Genomic DNA, 25,993 nt, shown 5'->3' on the forward strand with positions numbered 1-25,993 from the left:
GGTCTCGTCGCTGTCCCATGGCCAGCAGCAGCACAGAAACCTCCTTGGTTTTCATGTTTCCTTTGCTGCTGTCCGGCTGCAGACGGGCCTCTGGCAGGCAGGTCCCAATGCAGCGCAGCCAGCACTCTCCTCTGCACTTACTTTATGTTGAGTTGTTTATAAATAAAAGAATAACCACATTACTTGGCTGGCTTTGTCAGGTGGTTAGAGAGGCCCATTCTACAGGGCTGTCAGCCCCCCACACAGCCTGGGAGCTCCGCACCCAAGGCGAGCAGGGGTCTGCCCCTGCACAGTTGCTTCTCCACGAGGGAGGGCGTTCTCTGCCGCTGGAAGCTTGTTCTGCTGGAGGCAGCAGGCACGTACAGATAGGAATGAGCCATTGGCAGGCTCCAGGCCAGTCCTGCTCCTCCATGATCTGTACATCCGGCTCCTGAGCATTTACACCTTTGAAACTACCGCAGTCAATGCAATGCACCCAGCCAGTCTGCGAGCGCTGTCTGCCTGCAGCAGCAGCTCACCTGACTTGGGATCCCAGAGCTGAGGTTCCCCAGCAGTAGATTGTGATTAATCCCTGGAACCTTTTAAACTCTGTCAGTGTCTTCTGCCCCTCTCCTCACTCCTGTCTGCACGTGGGAGAGCCCAAGGCCGTCCGGGAATTGACAAGGAGCCTAGGGAGGAGCCAGTCATTCCCAGGCCTGAGCGCTGAGGTGGGGAACGAGCTAGGGTACTTGATGCGTTGCCTGGCACCTGCTTCCCTCTGTTTCTCCCCCATGTGCTGCTGTTGCAGTGCTGGGCCTGGTGAGAGTGTTGGCCAAGCTGGGCTGCACAGGGAGCTCTAACCCAGACCTGCTCTGGGAAGTGCAGTCGATTTACAGGGGGCTCTTTCCACCAGAACAGCCTGAGCTGTGTGAGCCGCTGAGGCATTCTGCTCGTCGCCGTGCCAGGAGGGGGTTGCTCAGTCTCAGGATCGGGGCCGAGAACGGATTTTGCTACGGACCAGCAGAAGGTGAGAGCCAGTAATGAGGCCAGCCTTTCCTCTGGCCTCGCCCACCCCGCCCGGTCCCAGGGCCTCTCCCAGGGGATCAGGGCGTGATCCCCATGGCGTGGTGACAGGAGGGACCTCAGAGCTCGAGGCAGCACCAGTCCCAGGACTAGACTCAGCAGCACTGGCAGCTGGTGCTGTGATTGCTGAGCTGGTTCCCCTCGACGGCGGGGGATGTGCTCTGAGGCACCCGCCTGGGGGAGCTTTGCTGGTTGCCCCAGGGTTAGCAGCAGCAACCCCCTTCCCCTGCCCTGAAGTCCTCTGCCTCACGTGCTGCTCTGCTCCTTCCTCCCACCTGAGCCTCTCCGCTACTTCCACGACTCCAGAGCCGCACTGCATTGCTCTGCCCCCCCTCGCCCCGGCATCCCCTTGTCCACCCTCGCCCTGGCACCCTCCTGCACCCCCTCATCTGCCCTCGCCCTGGCACCCTCCTGCACCCCCTCATCTGCCCTCACCCTGGCACCCCCTGCACCCCCTCATCCACCCTCACCCCAGCACACCCCACCTCACCCCCTCGTCCGCCCTCGCCCCAGCACCCCCCGCCTCCCCCCTAACCCCCTCATCCACCCTCGCCCTGGCACCCCCCAGCACCCCCTCATCTTCCCTCGCCCCGGCACCCTCATCTCACTCCCTCATCCACCCTCACCCTAGCATCCCTGCCTCCCCCCTGCACCCCCTCGTCCGCCCTCGCCCTGGCACCTCCTGCATCCCCTCGTCCACCCTCGCCCTGGCATCCCCTGCACCCCCCTCGTCCGCCCTCACCCCAGCACCCCCACCTCACCCCCTTGTACCCCCTAGCCCCAGGACCCCCACCTGCCCCTGCACCAGCTCGTCCACCCTTGCCCCGGCACCCCCACCTCACCTCCTTGTTCCCCCTCACCTTGGGACTTCTGCATCGCACATGCCTCCCTCGTCCACCCTCACCCAGCACCCCCACCTCACCCCCTCGTCCACCCTCACCCCAGCACCCCCACCTCACCCCATGTCCCTCCCCCCTGCACTTTCTCTTCCCCCTTCGCCCCGGCAACCTCACCTTGCCCCACCTCCCCCCTGCACCCTCTCATCTGCCCTTGCCCCAGCACCACCCCTCACCCCATGTCCCCCCTCGTCCCAGGACCCCCACCTCCCCCCTGCACCTCCTCGTCCGCCCTCACCCCAGCACCCCCACCTCGCCCCTGCCTCCTCCCTGCACCTCCTCATCCACTCTCATGCTGACACCCCCACCTCGCCCCGCCTTCCCCTGCACCCCCTCGTCCACCCTCGTCCCAACACCCCCACCTCATCCCCTTGTCCCACCTCGCCCCAGGACCCCCACCTCACCCTGCCTCTCCCCTGCACTCCCTCATCCACCCTCGCCCCAGGACCCCTGCTTTCTCCCTGCACCCACTCGTCCACTCTTGCCCCGGCACCCTCACCTGACCCTGCACCCCCTCACCCTGACACCCTCACTTTGCCCCGCTTCCCCCCCGCCCCTGCTCATCTACCCTGGCTCCAGCACTCCCACCTCGCCCCCGCCTCCCCGGCACCCTCTCGTCCACCCCTTACCCCCGGCATCCCCACCTCACCCCTGGCACCCCTTTGTCCGCCCTCACCTTGGCACCTCCACCCATGTCCCCCCTCACCCCAGGACACCCACCTCGTCCCCTCCTCCCCCTTCACCCCCATGTCCTCCCGGGATCCCCACCTCACCCCTGTGTCCCCCTTGCTCTGGGACCCCCGCCTCACCCCCACCTCCCCCCTGCACCTCATCCGTCCTTGCCCTGGCACACCCACCTCACCCCTGCTTCCCCCCTGCACCGCCCTCCCCCCAGCACCCCAACTGCATCCCCCGCACCCACCCTCGCCCCAGCACCCCACCTCACCCCCCACGTCTGCCCTTGCCCCGGCAACCCCATGTCTGCCCTTGCCCCGGCAACCCCATGTCTGCCCTTGCCCCGGCATCCCCATGTCCACCCTGCATCCACCCTCGCCCCAGCACCCTCTCATCCGCCTTCATCCCAGCACCCTCGCCCTGGCACCTCCACGTCTACCCTCACCCCTGTAACCCCACCTCACCCCCCGCATGCCCCCTTGCCCCGGCACCCCCATGGCCGCCTTTGCCCCCATGGCCACCCTCACTGAGTACCCCCACCTCACGCCCCAGCATCCCCACCTTACCCCCCGTGCCTACTATTGCCCTGGCACCCCCACCTTGCCCCCACGTTCCCCCTCGTCCCGGCATCCCTGCATCCCCCCTTGCCCTGGCACCCCCATATCTGCCTTCACCCCTGCATCCACCCTTACCCAGCACTCCCACCTCATCCCCCGTGTAAGCCCTCACCCTGGTGCCCCTACTTCCACCCTTGCCCCAGCATCCCCACCTCACTCCCTGCACCCCCCAGCACTCCCTCATCTGCCCTCACTCTGGCACCCCCACCTTGCTTCCACATCCCCTCTCCCCCTGGCGCCATCGCATCCCCCCTTGCCCCGGCACCCTGTCGTCCACCCTGGCACCCCCACCTCACCCCGGCACTCCCACCTCACCCCCACGTCCACCCTTGCCCCGGCACCCCCATGTCACCCCCCGCATCTGCCTCCTCATCCCACCCCAGATCCCCTGCATGCACCCGTTCCCCTCCTTTCCCCTCACCTATCACCCCTGCCTCCGCCCTGTCCCTATCGTCAGCCCTTCCGCGTGAACCCCACACCATCCCCTGCATCTCCCCCTTCCCTCCCTGCTCTTCACCCCCTGCACCCATTCCTGCCCCCTCCTCATATCTCCCCAGCACCCCCTGCAGCCATCCTCATCCCCTCAGCCCTCCATCTTCCCCTCCCCTCCCTCCCTGCTCTTCACCCCCTACATCCAGTCCTGCACCCCCGTATCTCCCCAGCACCCCCTGCAGCCATCCTCATCCCCTCAGCCCCCCATCTCCCCCTCCCCTCTCCTCCTCACTCTTCACCCCCCTGCATCCAGTCCTGCCCCTTCCTCATATCTCCCCAGCACCCCCTGCAGCCATCCTCATCCCCTCAGCCCTCCATCTCCCCCCTCCCCTCTCCTCCTCACTCTTCACCCCTGCATCCATTCCTGCCCCCCATATCTCCCCAACACCCCCTGCAGCCATCCTCATCCCCTCAGACCTCCATCTCCCCCTCCCCTCCTCCTCACTCTTCACCCCTGCATCCATTCCTGCCCCCCATATCTCCCCAGCACCGCCTGCAGCCATCCTCATCCCCTCAGCCCTCCATCTCCCCCCTCCCCTCTCCTCCTCACTCTTCACCCCTGCATCCATTCCTGCCCCCCATATCTCCCCAACACCCCCTGCAGCCATCCTCATCCCCTCAGCCCTCCATCTCCCCCTCCCCTCCTCCTCACTCTTCACCCCTGCATCCATTCCTGCCCCCCATATCTCCCCAACACCCCCTGCAGCCATCCTCGTCCCCTCAGCCCTCCATCTTCCCCTCCCCTCCCCTCCCTCCCTGCTCTTCACCCCCTGCACCCATTCCTGCCCCCTCCTCTTATCTCCCCAGCACCCCCTGCAGCCATCCTCATCCCCTCAGCCCTCCATCACCCTCCTCCCCTCCCCTCCCCTCCCCTCCTCATTCTTCACCCCTGCATCCATTCCTGCCCCCCGTATCTCCCCAACATCCCCTGTAGCCATCCTCATCCCCTCAGCCCTCCATCTCCTCCCCTCCCCTCACCTCTTCGCTCTTCACCCCCTGCATCCATTCCTGCCCCCCGATATCTCCCCAACATCCCCTGTAGCCATCCTCATCCCCTCAGCCCTCCATCTCCCCCCTCCCCTCCCCTCTGGATCTGCCTCCTGCCCACCTCAGTGCCTGTTCTCATATGGCTCTAGTCTAGGTGATTTGCTTCAGCGCTCCCCTCCTGTACTCACCCCACTCCGGAGGTGAGGGGGGTGACTGGTTCTTTGGGCAGTGAACCACATCTTTGAAAAATCTCTGGTGCGCGAGGTGTGGTTCTGGCTTCACTGCACCCCATGGCCTTCGGGAGATGGGAGCTCTGCCCATGGTTCACAGCCACAGGTGCTGGAACTAGGGCTGCTGCAGCATCCCCCGACTTGAAGCGGTTTCTATCCTATCCAGGGTTGCCAATTTGGTTCAATGATTCTCGGCCCCCCACTGTACAAATTGTTCCAGCACCCTACTCACAGCTGATATCCACTGTCTCCACATACAGAGCATGGGCTAATGGACCTGCTGCTGTGATGGAGAGTGTTCTTGTCTGCCTGAAACTGTGTCTTTGATCTCCAGGCAGACAGTGACCTTGCAGACACTGGGGGCCACGATAGTCACACTTCATTCCAGCTTCCTGGGGGAGCAGTTCAATGGCCCTGGTTTAAAAGGCGTTGAACCAATAGAAGCTGCAGCACTAGGCCACATGGGAAGGCATGAGCAAGAACTAATCCAGGTAGAATGAGAGGGCTCCCTGGGACCAACTGCAAATGCAGATATTGGGGCACTGGTTGGCAGGGCTGTGCATGTCTGGATGTGTGAGAAGCAGACAGGATCGGAAAGCAAAGAAGCAGTAGGAGTGTGGCCCTAGGAGGAAGCCATGAGAGAGAGTATCTTTTGGGCACAAGACTAGTTGGAAAGCAGGCTTGGATTTCTGAACAAGAAACTGCCTGCTGCTGTTTGTTCCTCCATTATCCATTTCTCCTCCAGTCCAGGAATGCCCTGAACATTGGCTAACCACTGAGGCCGGCAACCGTCCTTTTGGGCCACTTCTGCCAGGTGCATGGAGCATTAATCTGCCCCATTCCAGCTAGCATGCACTTCCCTGCACAATGACCTCTCTCCTTACATCAGGCACCTCACTGATGATGCTCAATGACCTCACAATCCAGACACCTGGTTTAAAGCCATGTCCTTGCTCACAGCAGAAATGGGGAGGGCAAGGAAAGCCCTGGGTTGGCTTGTTCCTGGGTTCAGACACCAGGAGTTTTGGAAGGCTGACCAGCACTGGAGTCTTTCTGTCCTGACTGATGTGATCACCAGCCCTTTGATGGTAACCCAGCTCCTGACTTCTTGCTTTTCTGAGATCCCTGGGAACTAGGAAGGGGCAGGAGCTTCCCCCAAGCCCCCAGTCCATGGAGACTACCCTAGGACGAAGATTCAAGCCTCAGGAGTGTGCTGTCATGTGCTTTGCCTGGGGCCCCAGGTATCATTCTGGTTATAACTTGGGAGCAGCCCACTGGACTGAGTGCTGGGCTGGTGGGAGTGGGACTCAATCTTCAGGGGCGACCAGAAGCACAGTCTTTGAAAGTGATTCTCTTTCCAAGGGTGGTGGCTGGCCCTGTCTATGCACTAGTTGTGCTTTGCTGGGACTGTGATTTTTGACCAGTCAACCCCCAGTCTGGCCACAGTGAAATCAATATAAATGCACTTCTGCTCTAGCTAGCCCTGTACGGGAAGGGGAGGAAGCTGGATAGGTAGAAGGCACCTCTAGAGCAATGTGGGGCGGGGGCTGCCCTGCTCACCCCTCTCCCATAGTGCTACCAGCCCCAACCCTGTGAGTAGCACAGGCCTCACCATGTTTAGTGGCTTTACTAGTGCAGGATTTGCCATGCGAGGTTATTTTCCAGTGACCAACGTCGCCTTTTGTCTGCTCTCCCAATAGCTCAAAGTGCAACAACATCCGCACGTTAATTTGTAGCTGGTTTGTGTCCAACACTTTTTTATCCAGCCTGTGCACAAGCCATGTGACGTTTTAGCAGAAGGCCTTAGTTCTTCACGTGCTTGCTCGTGTCCATTCCATAGTAGGTGTGTTCGCTCCCCACATGCACCAGTGCTGGAGTTTTTCCCTCCACCGTATCTGTAGGGGACCGGTTCTGGCGCCCTCTGGAGTGGCGCCCGTATGGTGCGGTATAAGGGGTGCCAGCTCCCCCACCATCCTCAGTTCCTTCTTACCGCCAGTGACGGTGCTGGAACGTCATCTTGCTTCAGCAAGCCGCCTCCGTCTCAATTCACTGATAAGAACCTTCCCCGGAAATCATTGAAGTGTTATTAGTTTCCCTTAGTTAGTTCATTAGTCCTGGACAGGACTCAGCCTATAGATCGGGCATGCCTTGATCCCCAGGCTTCAAACCCTGCAATCGTGGTAAAAAAACGATGCCCATCAGCAATCCTCAGAGTAGCTGTCTGAGGTGCCTGGGCGAGATCCAAAGCAGTGACAACTGTCGGATCTGTAAAGGGTTCATACCTTGGACAACGAAGGAGCGAGACATACGTCTCCAGGTGCTCCTGATGGAATCAGCGCTAGGACCTGCACCAGAGCCATCCCGGTCATACTCTGCTCCCAGTACCGCTGTGTTGGTACGGAGGGCTCTGCCAGTGCCGTCCTTGGGCCGATGCCAATCCCCCTCCCTGGCGCCAGCCAGGAGGCAAAGAAAGGGCTGGAAGGCATGATCTCTGACATCCCATAAAGGGAAAGAGAGGGACAGAGGGGAGCAAGGACCCAAGAAGGCAGCTCCTCACCTCTGTGTAGTAGTTGGGCCCAGACTCAGGTCGAGTGGGTTAGCCCATCCCGAGGCGCCCCTGCCACCCCGGACAGTGACACGGTCCTCTGGCACCTGGACATGCCATTGACACCCAAGGCCCTGCAGGCCGTGCAGGACATCTTAGGGTATGGCTACACTTGCAGCTGTACAGCGCTGGGAGTTACAGCTGTCTTCTACAGCTGTGTAGGGAAAGCGCTGCAGTGTGGCCACATTTGCAGTGCTGTTGGGAGTGGCTGAACAGGCATTCTGGGATACCTCCGAATACCTCTGGAGGCCAATTACAGCACTTTAGGTGGCCACACTGGTGGAGAAGCGCTGCATCACCAGCGCTGCAGTCGTTATACCCCAGGAGGAGCAGGAGTACAGCCAGCGCAGCAGCCAGGGAGATGCAGTGCTGTATGTGCCTTGCAAGTGTGGACGGTGAGTAAGTTGCAGCGCTGTAAACCCACCACCAGCGCTGCAACTCTCCAGTGTAGCCAAGCCCTTAGTGTTACCGGCGTTTCCCACACCAGCCACGGCAGTGCCCTGTTCTTAGGGCAAACCCACCCTGGGACCTTTCCAGCTGTCCCCATCTGTGCGCAGGGTCATCCCTACCCATACACAAACTATACAGCTGCATAGGACACCAGGAAATTTGGGGTACAAAATTGCCCCAAATTTCCTGATGCCCTATGCAGCTGTGTGCTGCAGCCAGCTTCAGTGGCCAGCCCGATTCCCCGGACGAATGAGCCGGCTCCTCCTGGGCTGCTCACAGCAGAGCCCAGGAAAGCTGCTTCTGCCCCTGCCTGACCTTTCCCCTCAGCCCCCACCCCACCACGCCTCTTCCCACTCCTGCTCCACCCCACTCCCACTCCGCCCCTTCCCCGCCCAAACCCCGTCTCCTGAGCGATGCGTCCCAGAGGACTGCAGCAGGGGTTGGCGTCGGGTCCACCCTGCACTGGGAAGTGGAGCGACCCAGCCCCAGCCCGCTCCGCTCTGCCGGTGGTGAGTGCTGGGAGGCGATTCCCTCCTTTTCCCCAAGCCTGGGAGCTGGGGGAGCAGAGTGGAGCAGGCTGGGGCCAGGCACCACAATCAGGAAGTGTCCCGCCAGCACTCACCCACGCTGAGCTGCTAGACCTTGGCCATGGGGAGGCAGGCCTGTTGGAGCCCCCACCAGTCTTTGGATTTGGGGCACCGCTCTTCAGGCTCGAGAGGCAGATCGTCAGTGACTTGGTGCAGAGCCATGGAGCTGCATCTGTCCCTGCAGCCCCGATATCGGGACTGACCTAGCTGCTCCCGTAGCATGTGGTACTGTTCCAGGGACACAAGACAATGGTCCCGGGAGCCTCACTACCAGCACAGGTTGCCACTGGGGCGACGCTCCTCATCTTGCTGGTCGACTCGCTCCGGCACCGCTTGAGAAGCCTGAGGCGACGATCACCAGGCCGCCATCACAGATCTGCCAAATGCCATCAATCTCCGGGAGCTCAGCACAGGGACTCATCACCCTCTAAGAGATCCCTGTCACAGCACCAGGATCAACATGGTCACAATTGGGACAAGCAGTCAGCACCATCCTGGTTTCCCAGACACAGTCTCTCTTCTTCAAACTCCAGTACCAAACAGGAGTCCATACCAGCAGGCCAGGGCCCTGCACCGGGAGTACCTATATTACCGGCAGCATTGTGGCCCCAGGGCCAGTGGCTGCCCCATGGTATCCCTGGAACTCTTGGGGGTTCCCACAGCCCTCGCAAGAGCTCAGGTCAGCCTCAGGGGCTTAGGAAAAGGCACCAGGCACTGTCTCCCACCTGCTCTCTGACGTGGAGGATTCCAGGAAGAAGACCCCTCAGCTCAGCTCTACCTGGCTCCCACGGAGGAACCAGCTGAGCAGCCTTTGGAGACAGCAGGGCCTCCGGTGCTGGCTTCCTCATTCTCCTCCTCATTTCCACCTGATGAGGCAATTACGGGGGCCCCTCATCTCGTCCAGTCCTGCAGGGTGGTGCTAAGGCCCATCAGGAGCTGCTAAGAAGGGTCAACTCAAACTTGGAGCTTCATGCTGAGGAGCTGAAGGAACCCTCAGACTCCCTATTCGATGTACTCAGCTTGGCAGCCCCAGCCCAGGTGGCATTGCCCTTACAAGGGGGTGGCAAAGATCACCAAGTCCCTATGGCAGACTCTCTCATTGCTGCCCCCCATCTCCAAAAGGGTTGAACAAAAGTACTACGTGCCTGCTAAAAGATATGAATGCCTTTCTACACACCCTGCCTCAAGCACCCTGGTGGTCTGAGTCGTTAATGAACAGGAAAGGTAGGGCCAACCAGCAGTGACCCCCAAGAATAAAGACTCTTATTTATTTGGAAGGAAAATGTATTCTTCCCAGAGCTTCCAGCTGCGAGTGGCCAATCACTAGGCCCTGCTTGGCCGCTGTGATTTCAGCAGGTCCATGGCCAAGTTTGAGGATTCGCTGCCTGAGGAGCCAAGAAGGAGTTCCACGTGATCCTCGAAGAGGGCAAAGCGGTAGCAAAAGCGGCCCTCCAGGTGGCCTCAGACGTGGTGGACTCTGTGGCCAGAACAATGGCCTCAGCCATCTCAATGAGGAGAGCATCCTGGCTTCACTCGGGTCTGTCGGAGGTCCAAGAGTCTATACAGGATCTTACGCCATTACCCAGAGAGGATGCTGGGTTTGGCAGGAATGTGTTGCAATTGACATGTCTGTGAACTCCTATCCGCCTCCGGTGGCACTGCTTGGGCATCACCTACAATGGAATGGACATGAGGAAGCACTCGAAGAAAAAAAACCAGTTTCATAACTGGTGTTCGAGATGTGTTGCTCATGTCCATTCCACAACCCGCCCTCCTTCCCCACTGTCAGAGTTTCCAGCAAGAAGGAAATGAGAGCGGGGGGAGCCAGTGGTGTCCCTTATACCGCGCCATAGGGAGGCCACTCCACAGAGCGCCAGAGCCAGTCCCCTACAGATACCACTGAGGGAAAAACTTCCAGCACCGGTGTATGTGGCAAGCGCACACACCTACAATGGAATGGACAAGAGCAAGACATGAGCAAACACCCGGGCTTCAAACCTTGTGACTATTGCAAGAAACCTGTGCCAGTCAGTGATCCCCAGAGAAGCTGTTTGAAGTGCTTAGGGGAAACCCGTGTTAGCCAAAAGTGTCACATTTGCAAGAGCTTCAGACTGCAGACCAAAAAGGAGCAGGACGTTCATCTCTGAGCGCTCCTTATGGAGTCAGCCTTTACACCAGCCTCAGAGTCAACCAGATCGGACTTTACTCCCAGCCCTGCGACCTTGGTGCAGAGTGCGCTACCAGCACCGATCTCCATCCCTGGTACCAGCTAAAAAGCAAAGAGAAGCTGGGAAGGGACATTCTCTTATACCCCATAAAGAGTAGGAGAGCAAAGATCCATGAGGGACAGCTCTTCTCCAGTTGGAGGTCAGGCTCTAACTTCAGAGCAGCAGAGGCACTCAGCACCTGGTGGTGCTGTCCACGCTCGAGGCTTTTCAGGCTGCAAAGGACATTCTGTCCCTTCAGATGCCGCCCATGCCAGCCATTGAGGTGCCTCGAGGGGTAAACTTGCCTTGGGACCGTTTCAGCAGTCCCCATCAGTTCAGCACCGCTCCTCGCCATAGGGGGTGCCCTGTCAGCTCTTACCTGAGCAGCGCCACCAGACGCAGGTCGGCTTGCCTGCCAGAGTTCCCGGGGTCTGTCCCCAGACTCCAGGCAGTGTTCCTCAGGCTTGAGGCAGTGCTACCCAGTAGGCTAGAACAGACCTGCAGAGGTGCAGCACCAGTCCCCAGAGCCCTGGTGCTGGGAGCACCCGAGCCTGTCTCCCAGCTCACAGCACCGCTCTGGAGAGTCAAGACGCTGGTCCTGGGAGCCCCGTCACCAATTGCCGGTACGGTTCACCACGGGCATGTCAACTGTCTCCAACACACCAATTACTAATTTGCAGTGCTCCCTTTTGGCCTAGCAATGGTGCCAAGGGTGTTTACAAAATGCATGTTGGTGGTGACGGCCTACCTCAGGTGTCGGGGTATCCAGATTTACCTGTATCTCAATGACTGGCTCATCAAGGGCTGCTTCAGGGTCCAGGTCCAGCACAGCGTTGAGATGCAAGCCACTTGTCGAGCCCTGGGCCTGCTGATAAATGAACAAAAATCAACATTAATTCCAGTCCAATGGATAGAGTTTATCGGAGTGGTGCTCCACTCTACTACAGCCAGAGCATTCCTGCCAGAGGCCAGGTTCAGGGCAATGTCAGAGCTGATTGCCAGCATCACCACTGTGACAGGGTCAGGCCAGATGGCTACAGGAGAGTGATAGAAGGCAGATATATTAGCCCCAGGTTAAGTAGGTCTCCTTTCCCTGGGTTAGGTAACAGGGAAGATTCCAGAACAATCAGGAGCTTTCTGGAAACAATTAAGGCAGACAGGCTGATTAGAACACCTGCAGCCAATCAAGAAGCTACTAGAATCAATCAAGGCAGGCTAATCAGGGCACCTGGGTTTAAAAAGGAGCTCACTTCAGTTTGTGGTGCGCGTGTGAGGAGCTGGGAGCAAGAGGTGCAAGGAGCTGAGAGTGAGAGGCTGTGCTGCTGGAGGACTGAGGAGTACAAGTGTTAGCAGACACCAGGAGGAGGGTCCTGTGGTGAGAATAAAGAAGGTGTCTGGAGGAGGCCATGGGAGCCCAGGGAGTTGTAGCTGTCATGCAGCTGTTACAGGAGTCACTACAGACTGCTGCAATCCACCGGGCCCTGGGCTGGAACCCAGAGTACAAGGCAGGCCTTGTTTCCCCCCAAACCTCTCAGCTCCTGATCAGACACAGGACGAGTTGACCCGGACTGTGGGTTCCACCAGAGGGGAAGATCTCTGAGGCGAGCAAATCCGCCAATAGCGCAGAACCCACCAAGGTAGAGGAGGAACTTTGTCACACCACACATCCACTCACCATGGCCAGGGTCTGTCTCAGACTATTGGGTCACATGGCAGCATGCGAGACTCAGGCTGTGCCCCCTTCAGACGTGGATGGTGTCAGTCTGCTCCCCCGCCAGACATCACCTTGACAAAATCATCACAGCCCCTCCAAGGGTACTTACCTCTCTGCAGTAGTGGTCCGACCCCAGGTTAGTGTTGGAAGGAGTGCCGTTCGCAAGCCTGCAACCCACGGTCTCCCTGATTTTGGATGCGTCTGACCTCGGTGAGCACATCTCAGTACGCTGCAGATTTAAGGGTTATGGTCTTGAGAGCAGCTCACATTATATACACACGCAGGGGAGCTCAGGGACATCCGTGGACCTGTTTGCCACCAGACTGAACAAAAAGTGTCATCAGTTCTGCTCTCTCTCAGGCCTTGGCAGAGGCTTCCTTTCCGATGCTTTTCTCCTATCATGGCCAGGAGTCCTGATGTACGCCTTCCTGCCAAATCCACTTATCAGCAAAGTCCTCTAAAAAACCAAGAGGGACAAGGCACGAGTCGTCATGATCACCCTAGTGTGGCCTTGCCAGCATTGGTTTGGCATGCTCATGGACCTCACTGTGGCAGCCTCGTGGCTACTGCCCAGCTAGCGTGATCTACTCTCGCATGGTCATGGTTAGCTCCTGAACCCAAACCTCACCGCTCTCCACCTCACAGTTTGGATGCTGCATGGCTGAATCCGGAGGAACAGACCTGCTCTAGTCAGGTACAGCAGGTTCTCTTGGAAAGCAGAAAAGTCGCTCTGGTGGAGGGCTACCTGACAAAGGGGAAGTGTTTTTTTCCTTCTGGGTATCTGACAGCAACTTCTCCCCTACCCAGTCGTCTGTGTAGTCCGCTCTAAATTATCAGTTTCATTTAAAGCACCAGGGCCTTGCCTTCTCTTCGATCAAGGTGCACTTGGCAGCCATATCGGCCATCTATCCTCATGTCCAGGGTAAATTGGTATTCTAACATGAGATGTCAGTCAGGTTCCTGAAGGGCCTTGAATGGCTCTTTCTGCCAATCTGGGATCCGGTTCCCCACTGGGACCTCAACCTTGTACTCTCCAGGCTCACAGGTTCCCTCTTTGAGCCCATGGTTTCTTGTTCCCTTTCCCATCTGTCGTGGAAGGTTGCATTCCTTGTATCGATTTACCTCAGCAGGGCATGTATCCAAGAGCAAAGCCCTCACTTCGGACAAGGACAAGATCCAGCTGCAGCCCCATCTGGCTTTCCTACCTGAGATGGTGTCGCATTTCTGTTACATTTCTGTGTCAACCAGGATATCTTCCTCCCAGTGTTCTGTCCAAAGCCTCACTCTACCAATGAGGAGAGATGGCTGCACACTCTGGATGTCCGGCACACCCTGGCATTGTACGTGGAGCACACCAAGCCCTTCTGCAGATCAACCCGGCTCTTTATCACAACAGCTGACAGGATGAAGGGCCTTCTGGTGTCCCGAGAGGATTTCGAATTGGATCACCACCTGCATCTGAACTTATGAGCTAGCACAGGCTGTGCCTCCACCGATGGTGAAGGCTTAATCGACTAGGGCTCAGGTGTCTTCGGCTGCCTTCTGGCGCATGTTCTTATCCTCCGATAGAGCGGGAGGAGGGCAGGGCATGGAATGAACAAGAGCAACACATCTCAAAGAACAGTTACGAAAGGTAACAGTGTTTTGTGACTGTCGGATAAATCACATGCTGACCTTCCATTGTGGGGAACTTTCCTGGCTTATATCTGAGTCCTCGCTCACACTTCCTTTACCCAGAGGCCTCCCTGCCCTTGAGGCCTCCCCTTCCACTCTCCTGTGTGGCAGAGTCCTCGTAACCCCAACAAGGCTGGGCCCAGGATTCCAGGAGGGCTTAATCCCCAACCTTGTCGTGGTCACTCAAGGCAGGGGCTAGGGTGTAGGGACTCCGGGGTGCTCTCTGCACTGGATGCTTCCCTGACCCACTGATCATTACATACAGCTCAAAGCAAATACAATTTATTTCACAGCAATCAATTTAAAAAATAAAGAAAAATGGGAAAGGTGAAAGGAAAACCCGTCATCCCGCTCTGTGGCTTGGGGACGTCACAACCAGCATCTCTGGAACATCAGGGCAGTTCAGTCTGTTCCTCACATATCCCAGGCTCTTGCCCAGGCCCTGGCTGTGCTGCAGGGATGCTGCAGGTCAGACACTTGCTCTGGCGGGGGCCACACGTCCTCAGGCTCTAGGTGGCAGGACCCTTCTTCCCAGGGGCACCTCCGCCCTGTCGGGGTTACAATCCCCACCCCCCAGTCTGGCCTGAGGGGTCTCTTGGCTGAGACATCTCCTTGCGCTGGGCCCTCTGCCCAGGGTCCCCTTTGTCGCTCTCCCCAGCTGCTCACCGCACCCGGCAATGGACAGCTCCAGCCTCAGCTCCACCCTGACCCTGCCTCAGCGCCGCTGCTGCTCCGCCTCCAGCCCTCTGGGCTGCTTCTCTGGCCGACCCTGCCCTGCTCTCCCCTTAGCTCAGCCCCACTCTGACCCAGGCAATTCCAGCTCACAGGAGGACGGGACCCGCCTGGCCTCCTGACTCCCTCCCTGACCTGGAGCATTGGCCTCTGTCCATTGTTCCTGGGGACTGTCAGTCTCAGGGTCCTGATCTCCCATCGACCCTCCCCCTTCCTTTTGGTACTGGGAGCTAGAACCAACTCCCCTCCGGAGTTTCAGTGAGAGGCCAACAGTCCTCTTACAGTAGTGATTTAACTATCTTTAATTTGCATTTTTAGGAGTGCTAGGCGTCCTGCGGCCCTACCCTCTTCCCTGAAGACAGGGCCGTGCAACCACTAGGCAAACTAGGCGGTGGCCTAGGGCACAAGTGGTTGGGGGCACCAAAAAGCGGTGAGCCCCAGCTATGAAGGAGCCGGCGCAGCGCAGGGCGGGCAGCAGCCCTGCAAAGGTGGCAGCGCCACTAGCAGGGAGCAGCCATGCTCCTGCAGGCTGCAGCAGATGCATGCATGCGGCAGCCCCCATGCACCCTCCCCCCAGCTCCTCCTTTGCTGCGCTCAGGCTCTGCGGCTCCTGGGCATGTGAGCCGCCGCTGCCGCCTAGGTGCGGAGCCCTGAGCCTGCATTTCAAAAAAGCACTTTTCATCAGTTGCTGGAAAGTTGTCAGGTCATTTTTAAGTAGAGATATCAAATATCTGCAAATCTGTTATTGAACTTATTACTATGAATACTTGAAAAGGAGCAGGGTGTTGGGGTTTAGCTATAGGGACACATGATTTTTATACAATCCCTTGTGCTGTCACATTATTTAAAAGAGAGAAAGTGGGTGAAGTGATATCTTTTATTGGACCAACGTCTGTAAGTGAGAGGGGCAAGTTTTTGAGCTACACAGAGTTCTTCAGGTCTGAAAAGGTACTAACAGCGTCCCAGCTAAACACTAGATCTAACAGATAGTTTAGCACAAGGAGTTAACACATATTCAAGGGGACCATTCAAGGTAAAGTAGCAGCAGGAGGGATAGCTCAGTGGTTTGAGCATTGGCCTTGCTAAACCCAGGGTTGTGAATTTCAATCCTTGAGGGGGCCACTTTGGGATCTGGGGCAAAAATCAGTACTTGGTCCTGCTAGTGAAGGCAGGGAGCTGGGCTCGATGACCTTTCAAGGTCCCTTTCAGTTCTAGGAGATAGGTATATCTCCTATTATTTATTTATTTTTTACATTAACTCCCTTGTAATCCCAGGACAAAAGGGGAGATTAGTGGGTTGCAAATTGTTGTAATTAACCATAAATCCAGCATCTTTATGGAGATCATTATTTGTAATGTCTAGCTCAGGGGTAGGCAAACTATGGCACGTGTGCCAAAGGGGGCACGTGAGCTGATTTTCAGTGGCACACTCACTACCTGGGTCCTGGCCCACCGGTCCGGGAGGGCTCTGCATTTTAGATGAAGCTTCTTAAACATTTTAAAAACCTTATTTACTTTACATACAACAATAGTTTAATTATATATTATAGACTTATAGAAAGAGACCTTCTACAAACATTAACATGTATTACCGGCATATGAAACCTTAAATTAGAATGAATAAATGAAGACTTGACACACCACTTCTGAAAGGTTCCCAACCACTGGTCTGGCTAATTCAAGCTCCCAGGCTTATCTTTTAAAAAGTGTTTTGCAGGTTTCCTTTGAGGATGACGACTGATAGGTCAGATATCGAGTGATTTTTGTGGGGACTCAGCTCATGAGTTCTGAATGTTTGAAGTTGGCAATACTGAATATTACATCATGTCACCAAAGAAATTTAAGTCAAGGTTTCTCAAACTTTTTCACAGGCCGCATCTTAATATACTTATTGTTTCATGGGCCAAATCTTCCCTCTCTATATTAATTCTAATTAATAATGCCACATTATGCAGTATTGATTTTGAAATTTTATAATAAGCGATGCTCCGGGGTGAGAGAAGGGTGGGGGGGCAAGGTGGAAGTTTCACCTAGGACGCAAAATATCCTTGCACCGGCCCTGCCTGAAGAGCTCACAGCCTAAGACAACAAGCGTGAGCCGAAGAGAGAAACGGAGCTAATGAACCTTTCAAACTAGATCTCCGGTGTCCCCGCCAGCCAGTCGCGCCGTCAGGGCCCAGCTGATTTCTTATAGGTGCTGCAGCATAGCTGGCGCTGACAGGGGGGAAGGTCCTTGGCCTCAAAGCAGCAGTTCCCAAACTGTGGGTCGCGACCCCAAGCAGAATTGTTCCATCAGCAGGTCGGAGCATGGCAATGGCAAGTGTGGGGAGGTCGCCATGTCACACAATGAAGCTATTTTGCTCTACAAAATGGTGTCTGCCATGCAGTGTGAGCTTATGCACACTGTGCGCCTGGGGCCATGGGAAGCAACACATCCGAAAATGGGGTCATGCAGGGAAAATGTTTGGGAGCCACTGCGCTAGGGGCTAGTGGTTCGGGTAAGTAGCCTGTCATCAGGGTACGAGCCTGGCACTGGGTAGGCCTGGATTCAAGTGTCTGCTCTGCCACTGATTTCCTGTGTGTCCTTAGGCAAGTCACTTGGACCCAGATCTAAAGGTATTTAGATTTCTAGCTTCTACAGAAATTGACAGAGGTTGGGAGCCTAAATACCTTGTCAGTCTGGCCAAGGAAGATCAGTTGTCCACCTGTACAATAGGAATAATGACCCTGCCCTGCCCCAGGGCTGCATGAGGTAAATCCATTATAAACTGCATGGTGCACAGTGCTGCGCTGATGGGGGCCAGGTGCGTGCCTGAGCTAAGCTACATAGGAATCTATTGTGATAGGTGGCGTGACATTGGCAGAGCCCAGTCTGCTTCCAAGAATCAGCCCAATGGGGTGGCCATGGCTGGCAGCACTGTTGGAATGGGGACGAGGCCAACCCAGTGAGCCAAGAGGGGTTGGAGCTGGGAAGGCTTAGAAAGTGAGGCCAAGAGGAGGAGCTGGAAGTCAGGGACCTGGCAATGGGATTAAGAGGTTGGCCTGGTCCTTGCAGCTCTCACCTGCACCTGATGGGCTGGAGGGATACGCAGGCAGTGGGTGCACACAAGCTCCTGGCTCCAGCACTCGTGTGAGGAAGTTTTAACAGTCAGTTCCCATGGAAACTCCTGTGTGTGACTTGAATATTTGTGTTCCATGAGCGTTGGTGCTGATCAAACCCCCTCAATGCAAGGAACGTTGCTGGAGCCACTTCAGCCAATATCCCCAGCAAGTCTTCGGCAGCATTTTCATCGTCCTGGCTGTTCTCTGTCAAAGTGCACTGGAAAGTAGGGAGATGCCTCCTGGTCTGTGCTGAGTCAGCACAAACATCGCTGGCCCTGGGCATCGTGCTAAGCAGGGCAGGCGTCACCCAGCACACCCAGCCGGCGGCTCCAGTGTGTTGCAAACACACATTAGGATGCTAGTCTTGCAGTCAGGGATTCCGGTGCCCTTCCAGCTCCACCATTCATTCCTTGGTGCCCTTGGTCAAGTCACTTCCCCCTATAAAGGGGCTACCGCTACCCTCCTTTGCCGAGTGCACTGTCTGGGCTGGCTGGTTACTGGTGTCAGGGTGACAGACCGGATGCCAAGACCTGAGGCTGCAATGGTCTGGCAGAGTAAATCGTGCCACAGTCAGTGTGCACACCTGGCAGGGAACCAGGGGCAGGGGTCTTTCTCCTGAGGCTGTCCTCTGCTCCAGTAGGGCCTAGCCCAGGGCACACAGGAGGGTTGTGCTGACACACACTGGCAGCAGCTCCTCTGGGGAGCCCATCAGCCGGTGCTGTGGCGCCATGGCCCTTGCCCCAACCCAGGGACAACGTACACTGGGCATAGGAAAAAGGGCTGCTGGGACCCATAAGGACCCCCACGGTGTGTCATCCTCAGAGAGGGGAGCCAGGCAAACTGCTCCTCTCCTGCCTCAGCTGGGTCCTCCAGCTTCTCAACCCCTCAGTTTCCCCTAGGCCCTGGCACTGCCCTGCGCCAGTCCAACAGCCTCGCTCTGCCACCCCCTGCAAGCCTCACACCTCTGCCTTCCCATCAGGAATCAGGCTGTCCCTGTGACCAGCCTGCCTGGCCTGTTCAACATGTGGGGTCTTCACCACATGGGATTTGGGGGTCACGCTTCTGAGGGCACTGCTGAGGGGTTGTGGCCTGTGAAAGTGGCAGGGCCAGCAGGGCATGGGGGGCTGGGGTCACGCTCCCTGAGATACCTAGTATCACAGAGTCCCTCCCGCAGTAGGACTCCTGCCCCAGGGTGAGGGGTCAGTGAGGGCAGCAGCAGGGCTGGGCTGGCCCAGGAGCAGGGTAGGGACTGGAGTGCTGAGTGGAGCGGGGGACAGGAAGGGAGGCCCAGCGTCAGGGGCATGAAGAGGAGTGTGGTTGGCATTATGGGGGGAGAGAGCAGTTGGGAAGGAGGAGATGGAAGGCCTAAACCTGGAGAGCAGAGGGGAGTCCAGGGACCAGCAAAGGGGAGTGGGTGGGGGGAAGCAGAGGGGATACACTAAGCTGCATTTGGTCTCCATCCCAAGCACTAGCTGCTCGACACAGGCCAGGGCACATGGTGCCCAGGGCAGCGGCTGCGCCCATCACTGCTGTGCTCCTGCCATACCAGGCTCGGGGAGCCAGCCCCCTGTGCACACTCAGGATGGTGCATGGCAGGATCTTGTGATGAGGCATTTGGGCAGCCTCCTGGCAGGAGCAGGGAGCTGCCAGACTCCTGGGGAGCACAGAACAGCTCTGGGCTCTGTGCCACGCTACCTCCGCCCCTGCCCATGGCACTCCAGGAGCAGGGAAGAGGGTGCTATGCTGCTAGGGCAACTGGACAGGCAGGAGCCCAGCCTGCCATCTCAGCCTCCTCCTAGCAGCCCTCGACTCCTCCCCATCGCCTCAGTGCACTGACCAGTTAGGAGTGAAACACCTAGGGGGGTGGGCGGCAGGTTGCTGTGGTGGACCTGCCGCAGTCGTGCCTGCTGAGGGTCCCCTGGTCCCGCGGCTCCGGTGGAGCTGTCACAGGCATTCCTGTGGATGGTCCGCTGCTCCTGCAGCTCCGGTGGACCTCCCGCAGGCACAGCTGCAGTAGCTCCACCGGAGCCGCAGACCAGCGGACCCTCTCCGCAGGCACAACTGTGGCAGGTCCACCGGAGCCGCGGGACCAGCGCGCGGGGCGGCGAAATGGCCGTGCGCCTAGGGCGCTAAAAAACTAGCGCCAGTCCTACCTGGGGACTGCATGTTCTCCTGGGTGCAGTTGCATGACAGAGGCCTGGGCACTGGGCTTTCTCCCTTTGATGAAACCGACGGTGCAATGCTGCTGTCGCTGCACAGATCAGAGTCAGCCCATTTGTCAGCAGCTCTGTACTGACTTGCTCCTATTTTGCAGGTTTGCAGGCAGCTCCCCCAGCGATTGTCCGGACCCTGCTGCTAAAGCTGTGTGTGACACTCCCTCATCCCGCACTGGCTCAACTCCTGGGCCTGCAACAAGGAATCTCTGGGCCTAGCTATGCAGTCGAGGGCTGAATTGAAGGATCTGCTCTCTTCCTGGCTCATTCCTTGCAGAATATAACATTGTGCAAGGGCTGCAGCCACAACAGGTTCCTTTGGGAAAGTTCCTGAAGGCGGAAAGGTGCCTTTGGGTTTACCATGGCACTCTGCAGACCAGCAGCCCTGCCAGCAGCAGAGCACAGAGGCAGCACGATGGAAAAGAGCCACTGCTAGTCTTGTTGCCTGAAGCATTGGAACTGGAGCACCGTTACTACTGGAGACAGGGACGGGGAGCTATTGGCACTGGGAGCTGGACGGGGTTCTGAGCAATGGACGACTCACCAGAGTCATCAGCAGAGGAGCCTATGGAAGAGACAGCAGGGGAGCCGTTCGCAGGGCCCATGGAGGAGGCGCTCCCTTGCCTGACTCACGTCTACAAACTGTATATTGGGAACTTAAACCCCAAGTACTCGCGGGAGGTTCTCTGCAGCATGCTGAAGGACATTCTGGGCACCGCCAGCCTCCCCCTGCAGCGGCACGACATAGAAGTGGTGAAGAAACCGAGACGGGCCTATGCCTTGGTGCAGGTGTCCACTGAGCTGAGCCTGGAGAACGTCCTGAAGCAGCTCCAGGTTGCCTCAGACATGGAGCAACATCTCCTGAGAGAGCTAGTGATGAAAGGGAAAACCCTGGTGGTGGAGGAAGGCAGGAGAGCCTCGCCCAGTGCTAAGGAGTGCCAAGAGGTAAGCCCAGACATTGAGCTGGGACAGGCACAAGGCACTACACTAGCAGAGCGACAGCGAAGGCCCAGTGGGGCGGGCTGGACATGCTGCCTTTTGGTACTGAGATCACCAGGGCAGCAGGACAAGGGGGAGTTCTCACCCAGGAGAACCAAGGCCGCCCAGAGGACTCAGGGGGCCCGGGGTCTTCAGTGGCAGGGGGCCCCTGCTTCAGCGGTAATTTGGTGGCGGGGGGTCCTTCCGCTCCAGGACCCACTGCCAAAGTGCCCCGAAAACCCGTGGAGGGGCCCCCTGCTGCCCAATTACAGCCAAAGCAGGACCCACCGCCGAAGTGCAGCCGGCTCTTCAGCGGTGGGGGATCCCTGCCACGGGTCTTCCGGGCACTTCGGCGGCAGGTCCCGGAGCGGAAGGACCCCCCCGCCACCGAATTACCGCCGAAGACCTGGCTGCACTTTGGCGGCGGGTCCCACTTTGGCGGTAATTTGGCAGCAGGGGTCCTTCCGCCCCGGAGCAGAAGGACCCCCTGCTGCCAAAGACTGGATGTGGAAGAAGCTCCGCGGCCCAGGCCCCGCGAGAGTTTTCCGGGGACCCTGGAGCGAGTGAAGGACCCCACTCTGGGAGCCCCGAAAAACTCTCATGGGGCCCCCTGTGGGGCCTGGGGCAAATTGCCCCACTTGCCCCCCCTGGGTGGCCCTGAGGAGAACTAAGTCCCAGCAGCACTTCCATCCGAAGGCTGAGCGCTTCGTTACTCCCTCCTTCCAAGAGATGAGCCACCTCATCCCATGGGTCAGAGCAGTAGTGTGAGCTGCTAAGTAGAATTTCTTAGCAATCGGCACTGCCTGCAAGATTCCTGGCCCCCACAGTTTGCACTGCAGCAATGCCGCCTTCCTGGCTTGGCCCTGGAATGGGGAAGAGCTTCCCTGTCGACTCCAGCACTGGCTTCCCTCCGAACCACCATGTCCAGGAGATGCTCTGAGAGAGGACATGCTGAGATACAGTGCAGTCAAGACAAAGAGTCCTTGTGGCAACTTAGACACTAACATTTATTTGGGCATAAGCTTTCGTGGGCTAAATGAGGCCAATGTAATCAAGGTGGCCCATTTCAAACAGTTAACAAGAAGGTGTGAGTATCAGCAGGGGGAAATTGTCCAGCGAGATTGAAGTGGTCTCCTACTGGTTTTTGAATGTTATGATTCCTGATGTCAGATTTGTGTCCTTTTATTCTTTTGCGCAGAGACTATCCAGTTTGGCCAATGTACATGGCAGGGGGGCATTGCTGGCACATTATGGCATATATCACATTGGTAGATGTGCAGGTGAATGAGCCCCTGATGGTGTGGCTGATGTGATTATTTCCTATGATGGTGTCCCTTGAATAGATACACGGATAGAGTTGGCACTGGGGTTTGTTGCAGGGTTTGGTTCCCAGGTTAGTGTTTTTGTTGTGTGGTGTGTAGTTGCTGGTGAGTATTTGCTTCAGGTTGGGGGCCAGTAGGAGAACACTTCAATCTCCCTGGACACTCAATAACAGACTTAAAAGTGGTAATTCTTCAACAAAAAAAACTTCAAAAACAGACTCCAACGAGAAACTGCAGAACTGGAATTAATTTGCAAACTGGACACCATCAAATTAGGCCTAAATTAAGATTGGGAGTGGATGGGTCACTACAAAAACTAATTTCCCCCTGCTGATACTCCCACCCTCTTGTCAACTGTTTGAAATGGGCCACCTTGTTTACATTGGCCTCATTAACACCACAAAACTGATTTCCACCCCTTCTTGTCAACTGTTGAGAACTGCCTACTTCCACCTTAATTGAATTGGCTCATTAGCACTGACCCCCGACTTGGTGAGGCAACTCCCATCTCTTCATATGCTGTGTATTTATACCTCCCTACTGTATGTTCCACTCCATCTGATGAAGTGAGTTTTAGCCCATGAAAACTTATGCCCAAATAAATGTGTTAGTCTCTAAAATGCCACAAGGACTCCTCATTGTTTTTGCTGATACAGACTAACACGGCTACCAAGGTCCTTGTGCCACATAATCCCTCTTCATCCCTGTTTGACGGCTTCAAAGGGACTGTGCTGGCCAGGCCTTGTGCTGCCCCCTGCCCAAGGGAGGGGGGTTCACCTCCTGTGCATAGACAGAGCCAGAGCTGCTGACCCTTTTTTAATCACTAATTTGTTACTACGTTAGCCTCGAGGAGCCAGCACAGCTGAGAGAGAGCAGCTGAAGTCCGTTCCTTCTTGTGCACCATCAACAGAACTGTTTGCCATGTTCCAGTCCGTTCAAGCTGGGCAAGTCCAGCCAAGGCCAGGGGCTGTGTCTCCTGGGGCCGGATTAGGAGACAATGAGGGTTGCCCCTGTGCTACCAAGGGTATAATTTGGCCCTGTGGAACCTTTAATACAGATGATAATGTGCAGGAAGGAAAGAGTCCAGCTCAGGGCTGGCTCCAGGCACCAGCCCAGCAAGCAGGTGCTTGGGGTGGCCAACAGTGAGGGGCGGCACATCCGGCTCTTTGGCGGCAGGTCCCTCACTCCCTCTCGGAGCGAAGGACCAGCCGCCGAATTGCCACTGAAGCCTGAAGCAGCGGCGGTAGAGCTGCCACCGCAGATCGCAACTGTCGCTTTTTTTTTCCTACTTGGGGCGGCAAAAACCCTGGAGCTGGCCCTGGTCCAGCTTGACTTTCAGATCCCAGGGGAAATGGCAAGAGCTGTTAAGTAGCCAATGCATTAGAAAATGTGCTACTGGGAAGGACCCAGCAGTGTCCAGGGAGATAGGACGGTGTGATGTGGACTGACTTACACAACGGGCATCCCACTTGATTTCAGGGCAGAATTTCATTGATTTTAAGGCGAGCAGGTACTAGTATGCTCATCCAGCCTGATTTCCTGCAGAACACAGGCCAGAGAATTTCACCCAGTGATTCCTGCATCCAGGACAGTAATTTGTAGTTCTGCTCGGAAGTGTGACAGAAAATGGCATCACGGGCTCCATATTTGTTTTTTCTCCATGACTCCAGCTCAGGCATGCTCAATCTACTGCTAAAAAGACGAGCTGTGTAACTGCCAGCACTGCCAGGTCCCCCAGGACCTGAGAGTCAGGCTGGGCTCTTCCTTCTCACACATCAGCACCAGTTACAAAGACGCTGTCTGGACCCCCCCAGGCCTTCAATGGGTTTGCCCAGGGACAAGGGGGAGAATGAAGTGAACCATTCTGTGGATGCTGCACAAGAAGCCATAGTCTCCAGCGCCTTCGCCTGTCACTGGGTTGCTCTGACAGGACTAAAAGGCACAGTAAGAAGTCGGCAGCTCTGCTGGTGATTCTCACGGGGCAGATCTGAGTGCAGTCACTTGTTGCAGCAGAATTGCAATTAAATAAAAGGGCCCATGTGCTTTAAAGCCTGAATATTATTACGAGTAGGGGCCTTGTGCTGTTGTTATAACACTGGCTGCAGTCGTCCGTGTCGCCCCCACTCTGCGCTGTCTGTCCCTGCGTACACGTGACCTTTAATCTTTCTGGCTCTGCACAGAGTGACACGCAGACGGATGGTGCCAGCGCCCCAGACTCTCCCATGCTGGGGCATTTGCAGTCTGGCAAGAGCAGGCTGTGGGGGTCCGAGGAAGCCCAGCCCAGCCCTTGTTGGAAGGGCCCCCCTCAAGCCCGGAAGCTGGTGGAATGGCCGGCAGTGTCTCTGAGCGGCACCAGGTCAGACAGCGCCATCGTTCGGAGGGAGATCGTGGGCCAGGAGCGCTTGTTCTATGGCGCTTTCATGGGGAGTGAGACCAGGAACGTGGAGTTCAAGCGGGGTGGAGGGGAATACCTGAGTGGGACCCTCAAACACCACGTCCGGAAGTATGTGTGCGCCTTCCTCAACAGCGAAGGGGGCAGCCTCTTCGTGGGGGTGGAGGACAGCGGCTTCGTGCATGGGGTCAGGTGTGGGCCCAAAGAGGAGGACCGCATCCGTCTGCTCATTGACTCCATTCTGAAAGGGTTCAAGCCGCAGGTGTTCCCAGATGCCTACGCCCTGACCTTCATCCCTGTGGTCAAAGCAGAAGACACCGGCATCTTCCTGAAGGTGATCCGGCTAAGCGTCCATCTGCCCAGGCCGCAGGGGGAGCTGCTGCTTTATGAAACGGACCAGGGGGAAGTGTACCTGCGCCGGGACGGCAGCATCCAGGGACCACTCTCTGGGAGCGCCATCCAGGAGTGGTGCAGGCAGGTAACTGCCATGCAAGGGCCGCTAATAGAGCAAGGCAGCAAACTGCTGCTAAATACAGGGTGAGCCTGAGCTGCAATCCATGATGCTATTGCAGCCTGCCCTGCAGGGGAAACTGCAGCCCCCGTGCTGAAGGGATCCGAGGTGAAATTCACCCCTGAACAGACTCAGTGCAAGGCTGAATTTCACCCATCTGTGGCTTTGCTATCAGCAATGGGCCCTAGGCAAAGCCATGGGGAGATGGTTTGATCCCCAGACCCTGTCTGTCTGTCTTTCTACATACACACCTTTCCTCCCTCGCTCTCTCTGTCTGTAGACTAGGTCATGTGGCTGGAAACATTTAATCACAGTGCCTTCCGATACCCACTTTGTCCGTTCCTTGTATTTGTCCAGGTTTGTTCTGTCTTTGGCCCTCACAGCACATATGTTATGTAAAGGACGTGCCTGGGCACAGTGGGGTACAAATAACTGCGGTTGTTAACTAGCCCAGCTAGGGTGAGCAGATAGCAAATATGAAAAATCAGGACAGAGTGTGGGAGGTAATAGGCACTTATATAAGAAAAATCCCCAAATATCGGGACTG

The 25,993-nt window shown here is 56.9% G+C and overlaps 1 protein-coding gene across 1 annotated transcript in view; it reads left to right on the forward strand.

The window, feature by feature from the left end:
- The first annotated feature begins 37 nt into the window (after positions 1 to 37).
- Positions 38 to 25,993, forward strand: part of SLFNL1 (schlafen like 1) — a 29,435-nt gene continuing 3,479 nt past the window's right edge. The window contains exons 1-3 of the mRNA XM_030538757.1: positions 38 to 1,006; positions 20,345 to 21,188; positions 24,724 to 25,413. Of these exons, the coding sequence (XP_030394617.1) occupies positions 20,775 to 21,188; positions 24,724 to 25,413 (1,104 nt within the window). The 5' untranslated portion in view covers positions 38 to 1,006; positions 20,345 to 20,774. The remainder of the gene's footprint in view (positions 1,007 to 20,344; positions 21,189 to 24,723; positions 25,414 to 25,993) is intronic.

The sequence above is a fragment of the Gopherus evgoodei genome, chromosome 20 (genome assembly GCF_007399415.2).
Source record: "Gopherus evgoodei ecotype Sinaloan lineage chromosome 20, rGopEvg1_v1.p, whole genome shotgun sequence".
NCBI classification, from domain to species: domain Eukaryota; kingdom Metazoa; phylum Chordata; order Testudines; family Testudinidae; genus Gopherus; species Gopherus evgoodei.